The 10,871-nt window shown below is 38.3% G+C and overlaps 1 protein-coding gene across 1 annotated transcript; it reads left to right on the forward strand.

Annotated features, from left to right (window-relative positions):
- Window positions 1-8: 8 nt before the first annotated feature.
- SLC46A3 (solute carrier family 46, member 3) lies at window positions 9-10,101 on the forward strand (the record flags this gene model as incomplete). The annotated part of the gene is made up of 5 exons (XM_009072847.1): window positions 9-53; window positions 5,127-6,000; window positions 6,680-6,763; window positions 8,085-8,241; window positions 9,849-10,101. Coding segments are annotated over 5 exons (1,248 nt in total), but the record flags the coding sequence as incomplete, so codon positions are not given.
- Window positions 10,102-10,871: the final 770 nt, after the last annotated feature.

The raw sequence follows: 10,871 nt of genomic DNA on the forward strand, positions 1-10,871 counted from the left end.
ATGCCAGTCACTGCGAGCAGAATAAGAGCAGCCCGTCTTACTTCAAACAGAAGGTAAGGTGTTGGTGGGGGGAGACAACAACTGTAAATAAACTTGCAGCCAGGAGGTGCTGCCTCAGCGTGGCCTCCTTTTTTATAACCTTACTTAACCTTTTATAGACAGCAAAACGGTAATTTTGTAACCTGCTCTCACTTCACTGGCTCATGGCTCGGTTGCATTGTAGGCAGTGGAAGTGCTTTAAAGACAAAGATTTGTCTCCAGGAAGATGCTGAGATAAATTCGTATTTTAAGGGGGAGTTGAGAATCATCTGAGAGGATTGGGCCCAAGTTGGCATTGGGCTGACATTACAGTGGGTACAACTGAAGGCTCCTCCTTCCCAGCGACCTTTGTGCATGTGTTTCTGAGCCATCAGTCGTCTTTGTGGCTCCAAGTGTTCTCTGTAACCATGTGAAGTTTAGCAAATGACCCAAAATTTTGAGGAATAAGCTCTATTTAGAATACATTTATTTCAGAGGAATTACAAGAATGAGGAACAGTGGAGATGAAAAGAAAAATAATGTGCTTTTAATGTGAAAGAACGACAAACTGATCTTTTCACAATCAAATATAATTGATGGTTTACCATTCAGAGTACTAGGCTTGCCTTGTTGAAATATAAAGACATGAAAAGTACAGCATCCCATGGCCAGTTACATTTTATCACTTTTTTGTAGTTTAATATGCTGGATAGCTAGTTGTTGCTTGATACCTCTTTTGTTGCACTCTCAGTGCAGTTTTAGTGGTACACTTAAGAGGGACCTAACTATGAGTTGTCAGCAGAAGAGATGATCATACTCCATTTTCCTTTCCCCTCTCCCTCCTTGGGTTGTATCTCACAGTTCTGCAGTTACAGGTCATGGTTTGGATTAGAGTGGGACACTGATTCAACAGAAATCTCTTATGTCTTGTTTTGAGGTTGTTGCTTTTTGAGTGTTGGGGTTTTTTGTTTTCTGAAGCAGTACACTGCTCTGACAGACTCTGTGGCCACATGATCACCGTGTTTAACGTGGGGATAGCAGAGGGAACATATTTTCAGGAGAGGTGCAACAATCATCCTTGTTGTCAACAGCAACTGGCAGTTGGGTTGGACTAAGTGAAAGATGAAACCACTGTAGGTCAGAAAGTAGATGAATCAGAATGTAAATTATACACAAGGTGGAGTTATGGAAGCAGTCAGCTGGCATTGCCTTATGCTGCTGAAAAGGTGGCACTTGAAAATTTTTGCTCACATCCCATATTTGAACCTCTCATCTGCTGCATATGCACAAGACAACACCTCATTTGTCATATGTAAAAGATTTTTAGTGGTATGTGCTTTCATTGAAGGTGATCAAAGAAATATTTCAGGATTTTTAGTGTGCCGTAGGTTCTTCATCATGTGACAGAAGCTGGTCTTAGTAGAAAGAATGTGAAAGTAAAAAGGTCAATAGAATTGTAGTCCAGCATGATTTCTGGGCTGACCTGTGGATATAATAACCAATTATTGTCTGAGTAATGCTTGTATGTTACTCCTGCAAAGTGGTTTTTATAGTATTAGCTCCCCTTTGGGTCCTGTGTATGGGCCTTTTGTCATATAGAACAAGCAACTCCAAGAAAACCATATGTAGTGCATACAGTTCTAATTGCAGAGGCCACCAAGAAACCTGCATTTCACAAACATTTTTGCATTTTGCAACCCCCCAGATTCAACCTGATTTTCAAATTGCCATCATCTATGGTTCAGGATATATATAAGGCTTTCATATTTCTTCTTGCAAACCACTGAATCAGAGTGCTTAATTTCAGCTGAAATTCAGATAGTGTCTCTGTTTGATGTGGTGGTGAATTCACACATTTTGGGTCTTTTGGCATAAAGGTTAAAAAGTATAATTAACTTGATACCTGAGAACATGAATCCTTCAAGGCAGCAGTTGAATAATGGCCAACAGAACTTCTTAGTTTCCCTTTCCTGCCAAATTTCCATTCCCTCTATTTCAGTGATTGCCAGTAGGCCATGAGCTTTTGAACAATTAGGCTCTTGTCTGGATCTTTCGCCTGCATTTTTATTCCACGCTTGTTACCATAGCGTAGGAATGTAAATGCTCAAAACACCCATTAATTTAAGTGGAAACCAGACTCCGTGCTAGGGTAATAGTCCCGTGCCGAAGAGTAGATCCAGTAACTTAATTTCAGGCCCTTTCCTGAAGAAGTGTATAGTAGGTGTTCTGGATTTTCCAAGACCATCCAAACTGACTTACGTTTATAGATGTTGTAACTTTTGCTGTCAGGAGTGTTCCCAACAGGCCCCGTTTGGCATTAACCTTCAGAGGAACATCTCCCTTAATAGTTTAGTGTAAGTCTTTATGTTCTGAGAATGAAGAAGCTTTACACGAATCTCGTCTATTTCAAAGCAAAGTGTTAAAGGAAATTAAAGACAAAAATCACTTGGAGCCTGCAAAAAAAGGTAGAATATAGTTCAAAATGGATAGTCTTTTTTCTTACAATTTGAAGAAAATTAGTCATTTTATAATAAAGTGAGTTCAAAGGTAATTTGAATAAAAGCTGAAGCATTCCAATCACTGTCATGGGTAGTCTTTTTTTATTATCTCAGAAAGAGCTACGTTGTTAATCATTAAACATTGTTTGTCATCCCATTTATTTATTATCCAATTTTCCTTTGCTACTCAGTAATGTCTTTTTATATTATGAGCCTGTCAGTTTATCATATCCGGTACATTGTTCAACCTCAAGCACTACAGTTCTTTCTTAATTTAATCCTTATATAAGTTAACTGCTTCTTCACTTTCATTCTTTTAATTTTGAAATTGGTGATTTTAAGACCTGTTTCCGTCCACCATGAGTAATTCTTCAGAGTACGGTGAATTTACAGATTAAAAAACTAGACCTTCCTCTTCAAATGTGTGTAGTTCCATTGATTGTTTAATGGAGCCACATGATTTTAAAGCAGCTGAGAGTTTGACCTAATATTTTCTGTATTGCTTTCCACTGGCTTTATAAAACCATGTACTTGGCAGTTGCATGCCTTACACTCTAAATGGAGTTTTTCTGTACTTCTGTCTTTTAGTCTTCTTATCAGTAGACATCAATCTTTTATACCAGCAAGTTTATGGACATTTGTGGTATCTGGATGTGTACCCATGTTCTTTATGTTGCACAACTTCTTCCAAAACAAGGACATCCAAGTATTTGCTGGTTTATTCCCTCAGCTTTACACTTCATTATGGTTTGGCAGTAATATTTCTATATATATGGTTAATGTGGGTTGAGATGATATATAATAACATTTAGGGTTTCTTCTAATGTAGTAGCATTTGTTTGATGCTCATGTCTTTGAACATGATGATACTAGTAAAGAAACAATGTCTGCAACTACACAGAGTTCTCTTTGTCAGCAGGGGAGGAGATAAAAGTCAGAATAACATTTTCCATCTCAGTTTGTTCAGTTTTCATGGTTTTGACCCTTCCAGGGTGACAACAGTGCTGGCCAGTGGACAGGACATCATGAGTCCTAAGGCAGTTATGACACCATAAGGGAAGAGAGTAAGCAGCTTCAGAGTGATGGCGATCCTGAAGGCTTTCCTTTAGGACCTCAGGATCAGTTGACTTTTCCTCTTGCAGTAAAACCTGGTATCTTGTAAACAAAGGAAGAGATTGAGCTAGAAACACGTGGTCTTTGCCTGTAAATATAAATATGAATTTATAAAGCATTCAGCAGCTTTTAAAATTCCCCAAAGTACATTCCTGTAAATTCTAGGATTTTTCATCTTTTGGCTGTTACTCGGTCAGGATTGTGTTAGCTACAGAGGAAACACCTGAAATGTGGCATATGGGTGGCTTGAATACAGTCTGAGAATTGTGTGGGCAGGCTCACACTGCTGTACCTGCTACTGATTGAAGAGTGCAAACCCTGCCCAAGTCTGTGTGATGCCTCAGAAAACTCAAAGAAAACTTGCATAGTGACTTTACTCTGCATCTGAAAGATTACCTGATAGAGTTTAAAGGGTTTGTGTGAGTAAAGTTACTTCCTTTTCCCCTGCTGCTCTTCTGTTTTATTAGGTGGTTGTCTTTGAAAGAGCTGTTGTGGCTGCTGTCTGTCAGGTCTGCATCTATGCATTAAAAACAAGATCTGAATTAGCTTGCTGAGCGTCCTTTAGCAGCTGGTTTCATGGCAAGATCTTTTTTTTTAATGAACCTTTCTTTAGTTCTTTTTCTCCAGCCATTTGTGTTCTGTTAAGTTGTTGTTTTTCAGCTACATTTGATTTTTTACTTCTGTTAAAAAGAACTCTGAAATTTTCCCCGTAATGGGCATTTACAGTTTATTGTTAGAGTGTTAGCTGCTGTTCTTTATGTGATACTTGCTGTGGCCTATCTATCCATCACTGATTAGGACAGTTTCTGAACCCAGAGCTCTACAGTGTTTGCAAAATCAGTTAATTCATGTATCTGTGAGTCAACATAATGTTTAATGCTGTATTTCACATTGGTGCTCGTTATTATTGTTATTAGTAGTAGCATTGTACACTGGGATGTCAGAGCAATACCTGATCTGTTTACTTGCAGAATGTGCTTCTAGTGTGTGAATTGATTCTTGTAACCCCCTCAGTAGAATTATTTGAGAGTTTCCTCTCAAATAATTCTACAGGGAGCATGGTTCCTCAATCAAAGACTGGTTTACTACTGATTTCTGAGAGATTAAAATAGCCCAGTGTCCAGTAAGATTGTGTCTTAAGAACTAAGTTCTGGCTTAAAATGTAACAAGGGATGTTTGAGGAACATTGAAGGTAAAATTACAAAAGCTGGAGTCTGAATATGCAATTCCTTTGTATTAATGATTACTGTAATGTAATGCATTTTTATAAAGACACTCTAATGTGCTGTATTTTATGATAGCATAATATATCATAATGTCATATAATCTTACAAAATTACATTGTAGTATGTTTTATAACAGTATCATTTATAGTCTATGAGCATGTACTGTGCTATTCATTATATTGCAAGCTAATAATTATGTAAATAATATTGTTACAGACTTTTTCCCCAATGTATTATAATATTTACTATTATTTTTGTTTTCTATTTGCAGGAAGTTCAAGAAAAAGCCTCTGTTTTTAATATGCAGTTGGACTTAACTGGGGCCGTTCCCAGCCTTATAGTTGCCTTTGTCATTGTAGCTAATGGAGATCGCCAGGGACACAAAAGGTCTTTAGTTTTACCATCAATGGGAGCATTGATTGCTGGTATTAGCCTCACTGCAATATCATATTTTTCCTTGTCACTCTCTGTCCTATTTGCAGTTGCATTTGTTACTGGACTGTTTGGGAGTATGGCAACTTTCCTTGGAGGAGGCTTTGCTTTTATAGCAGATGTGTGTCATGATGAGAAGCAGAAAACAACCCGAATAGCTGTGGTAGATTTGATTTTTGGAGTTGTGTCTGGATTGGCAGGACTGTCATCTGGCTACTTTCTCAGAGGAATAGGCTTTACATGGACATTTGTGACAGCGTCTCTGCTTCATGTCATTAATATCATCTATATTATATTCTTTCTGGAAGACACTGTAGGCATATCCGAATTCCAACATGAGGCACCAGCATCCTGTAAAGAACTTGTTAGAGAGACATTTTCTGGAGTGTACATGCTTTTTAAAACTGCTCCTTATAAAAAGAGAATTTTAATAATTGTGTTACTTTTTACATTTATGACTTATTTGTTTACTATGATTGGTGGGAGTTCACTTTTTACACTGTATGAACTGGATGAGCCGCTCTGCTGGAATGAAGTATACATTGGATATGGAGCAGCTGCATTCACCTCTGTCTCTCTGACCAGTTTTTTAGGAGTTTACTTATTTTCTAAATGCCTCAAAGACATTTATATTGTCTTTATCGGGATATTTTCTTACATTGGAGGAATGATCATGGCTGCCTTTGCCAAAACTACACTGCTCATGTTTTTAGGTGAGTTCAAAATCAATTGTTTCATGGTCAACAATATATATGAAAATACTGCTATGTTGTCTGTAGTGAGTACAGTTGTTGGATGTTGGACACACTGTCTTGAAAGGGTCATAGAGATGTAAAATATACAGAGTTGATCAGAGCGATCTAGGATTTGATTAAAAGATGAAGTGTGTGGAGAGAGAGTGGAATTACTTGCTTATGATTTGGTTTTAGTGCCATACAATTACATTTGATTTCTTAATGTCTCTGTGCTTGGATAATTGTGCTTCACTGTGCTTCTAGTTTGACTTTTCTATTGCCTTTTACTAGAGGAAATGGCCATAAGGTGAGACGGGGAGATTCAGGGTAGGTGCTAGAAAACAACTTTCCACTTTTGGGGTTGTCTGGCACTGAAATAGGTAGCCCAGAGAGTTGATGGAGTCACCACCCCTGGATGTGTTTGAGAGGTGTCTGGACCTGGCACTGGAAGATATAGTTTAGGGTTTACAGTGAAATGACAGATTAAACAGTTGGACTTGATGATCTTAAAGGTCTCTTCCAATCTTGATGTTGTTATGATTCTATGATTTGAGGAACTAAGCATTCAAAAGTATATGACTAATTAATTTGCAATGCTTTTGTAAAATCCAGCATTTTAATTCCTTCAGTGTCTCATGACTGACTCATTGCTTTACAGTGAGAGTGCCATCTTTGTTATGCTTTATGCCAATTCCTGTTCTCCGATCCATGCTGTCGAAAGTGGTTCTCACTGGTGAACAGGGTGAGTAGATTTGGTTTTAAACAATAAAATAATATGGTGTTTCAGAACAGAGATGCACCAAGATTACCCTTAAACAAACAGATCTGTAGTGGTATTTTAAGACTGCTATTCTTTCAAGTTCCACATATGATCTTGTGTCATGATATTAATGGCTTTTGATTCTGAATTTAAGCAACATTGTGTTAAAAACTACTGCAAGTTTCAACCTTCAAAGGAGATACTGCTCTTAAAATAAAGACCATGGGAAAATAGAAGCAGAATGCTCAGGGTTTATACAAACGTGATTTTACAAGGGCTTCTACATTCAAAAGATTTTGACATGCAGAGAGAGATATATTGGAATAGGCACAGAACTTCACAGGTGCCTGTGACTTCTTAAACATGTCCCCAAAAAATGTAACACATTACTTTGCAAAGTCCTTTCCTTATGAAGCACAGAAAAAGACATGTCAGGCCTCAAAATGTGGCTCTAGTGTCCCACATTTTGCTTTTGGGGGGCATATATATTTTCTAGGTTTTGGGAAACATACTTTCTAGAAACATTCTCCTGAGTTGTTTGGTCTTATTTTTTAAAAGACTGATCTTTGTACACTGAAACAAAGATCTCTTTGTACTAGCTGTGCTAACATACACCTCTGGTTTTGCTGTTTCTTGGCATTCTTCAGGGCTTTGGCTACTTGAGTAGTTTGATGCAGGAATCAGGTTGCCTCTTGTCAACTTTCTCTGCTTACCTATTGTCATTTTGTTCCTGTGATTATGAATGCAGCTTAGGAAAATTTTTTCAACAAGACAGTGATGGGATAGGCTGCCACCCCAGTGGGTAGTTCAGCGCAAAAAAACGTTTCTTTCCTTTCAAAAACAAAGAGGAGATGGTTATATGCTGAACCATCAGTCTGTTGGATCAGAGCCTTCTCCTCATATAAGAATGAAGATTAGAGAAGAAAGGGAAGAGTGAGAATGGAGAAGAGAATTGGAAGGGGTAAAGGATGGACATGTGCAAAACATGGCTAGTGGGGATGTACAGTTGAACTTCATATGATAAGCAGATTCAAGAAAGTAGGTACATTGACGGAATAGTAGCAAACAAAATTAGTTTCCTTCAGCAAAATGGTTGGGTTTGGGGTTGGTTTTGTCCATTTAAATTACCAAGTATTTTGCGGGAGTCACCAAAGAAGACACTTCCATGACAAAGGATGATACTGTGGTGCCTGTTACTTGCATACTTGCAAAAATACTGTAGACAGATTTATAAACCTCAGTACTTCGAAGTGGTTTTGTTTTATTTTGTTTTGTTTGTAATTCACCCATTTGTTTTTGGCAGGTGCTGTCTTTGCTTGTATTGCCTGTTTAGAAGTTGTGACCGGCAGTGTTTCAGTTTCAGTTTTTAATATTCTCTATGCAACTACTGTTGCATGGTTTTCAGGCTTTAGCTTCCTCCTATCAGCAGGCCTTTGTCTAATTCCACTGGCTGTCCTGTGGTAAGTACAAATCACAAGGGTGCTTTGGACTGCTCTTGCCAGTAATTTCTGTTTTGATGAGTTGAAGCTGAACGGTTTAGTGTAGTAGTTGACAAACTTTACTGTTTTCTAGTGTGCTCTAGTAGCTCTAGTTTCACACTTTATCTCTGATGCAGCTGCCTTCCCTTGGTTCTGTGCTCTGAACTTTCCCCAAACTGAAGTCTACCCTGAATGTACTGCAAGTGGGATACCCCATCCCCTTGACGGCATGTGTGCGCCTTCCTTTGGTTTGAGACCTTTGCATGGTCTTTCTTACAGGAAAGCCTTTCATGAAGAACAAAAGTAACGGATCCTTTGAAAGGCATGAGCTTAATTTTGCAATCTGAGCTCTTCTAGATGCTAATAAGGGTTCTAAACATAACCAATCACCCAGTAAATTTAATGGAAAGCTATCTGTCCTGGTCCTTGGTCATGGGTACCTTGTGACCCAGTGCCATTAAACTCTGTAAGTGATTTTAAGGCCCATATGAATAAACCTCTACACATTAAAATAATAGGCCTCTGTAGCAGTTGCATCTAATCATATCTAGTGACCATCTAGTAATGCTGACAGTGTAATACGATTTGAGTACTCATAAAAGCGAAGGTTACTTTACATTTTTCCATTATAAATTAAGTCTTTTTAGAATGCTGAAACAAAAATCTAAATGTCAGAAAGATCATTTTTCATTAGATAGATTTACACTTGGGGGAAAGATGTTTTTCTCTCTTGTTGGAGACCTGCATATTTTTCCCTAATGTTAAGACTTCACCTCAGTCACCTTTTATCTCTACTTCAGCTGCACTCTAAGTTTAAAATAGGCAGCAATAATGGTGTAGATTTAGAATATTTCACTTCATTTCAAATCTGTGCCCGCCTCACTACAGTGTTTTACATCGTCTTTACAGAGAAGCTGCACTAATGGAAACTGAAGACTAAGGTAGTGACGAGTATCAGACCTGAGGGAATTGAAACAAAGGGGTCTTCTCTGTGTGGACACAGTACTTTTCAGTAGAGTAATAAAACACCTGAGAAATTCAATTATATTAACAAAGGCACAGTAAATACTTGTTCTATTAAATATTACTTTTAGTTTAGTTCAGTGTGGTAAGGTAGAGAAAGTTTCTGTTAAGAAGGCACACTGTACTGTAGAAAAGGTAACAGATACTTACCATCAGTCAGTCCATCCTGCAATCAGAACTGCAGTCCATCATCACCATAAAGTTTTTAAAACTGTTTTTCTTTTCCTTGTGTCATTAGCATTCCAGGTATCTGACCCTTTGAATAACCTTTCTCTAAACCCTTCTTTTGAAAGTCATACAGTGTTATTGTTTGAGAACAGAAAGGCTAGTTGGTTCCAGTCTGTAATAGGCATAGTAGTCTAGTACTTTGATCCAAGACAGCAGTAATGATACTGTCTGATTTGTGTAATGAGGGCGAGTAGTGCCATTGCTTTTGTTTACTAAGATACATCAACAGCTTTATGCCTCAGAAGATGGCTGTAACAGAGCTACCCAGTGTGTTTGTGGGTGCTGAATCAGCATGCTATACTTAACTGTCTCAGCCCTGTCTTATCTTTGTCTTACAGCTGGCTTCTGTGCACAAGCTGGAATGGGGAGGACTTGGCTCTGCTGGTACCTGAAGAAGTATCCAGCATAGAGAGTGCTGATAGTTGAACAAAGGATCCACATACATGGGTTTTCTATCTGACATGCAGTGGCATGTCATGCAGAGATCATAGAGATAACACAACAGTTGCAGATGCAATCTCCAAGTGGCCCTGCAGCAATAAGCACTAAATTGGTGGCACTCTATGCCCAGTCTCTTTTTAGCACTTGAATAAAGCTAGCTCTTACACTTAACTATGCAAATAGGCTGGCAGTGGAGATTTAAATGCTGCTTTCAGCATGAAGAAAAGAAAAAGGTAGGATGGTACTTTCTTTCCACTTACCTTTTCTCAAGTTTGAGAATGTCAGCTGTGGATTGTGATACATCTTGTATCAATTCTAAGTGGGGTGACAGAGATAGGCTTATCAACTCAGAGGGTGCTGGCAATTCTGCTGAAGCCACTGGAGCTTGTGCCAGCTGAGGATGTGGCCCACTGTGTACATCTCAGAAGGCCTGTTTTAATGGTGAAGACCTCAAACCTGTCTAAAATTACTAAACTAAAAGGTAACCTGTTTCTTCAAAAAGCAGCCAAACTGGAGGCAATTCTTACACCTGCTGTAAGTAGACTTACTGCTCTGCGGTTAGCAGAGAGTGTTTGTGCAAGTTTAATGTGTGTGGACCTTGCCTGTGATTTAGTTCTTAAAATGGATTTTCACACAGAACTGCCAGAAAATTTCCAGCTTGCAGAGTGTGAAGTTCAGCCTATGCCTGCATTTTGCAGAGGACATATTGCACATTTATAATTTTCCGTATGTTAGGGACTGCATACAGACATCTCTATTTTTTGTCTTGTTTTCTAGTTAAGTTGGTACTTCGCTTAAATGTTTCTTCCAGTGAAAAGCTGCAATACCATTTCTTATCAGTGGATCTTTATTTTTTTAACAACCCTGAAATGAGGAGACCAAATCTAAATCATGAATCTAATCACCTTGCAATGAATGCA

This window comes from Acanthisitta chloris, unplaced genomic scaffold (genome assembly GCF_000695815.1).
Source record: "Acanthisitta chloris isolate BGI_N310 unplaced genomic scaffold, ASM69581v1 scaffold39384, whole genome shotgun sequence".
Taxonomy (NCBI): Eukaryota; Metazoa; Chordata; class Aves; order Passeriformes; family Acanthisittidae; genus Acanthisitta; species Acanthisitta chloris.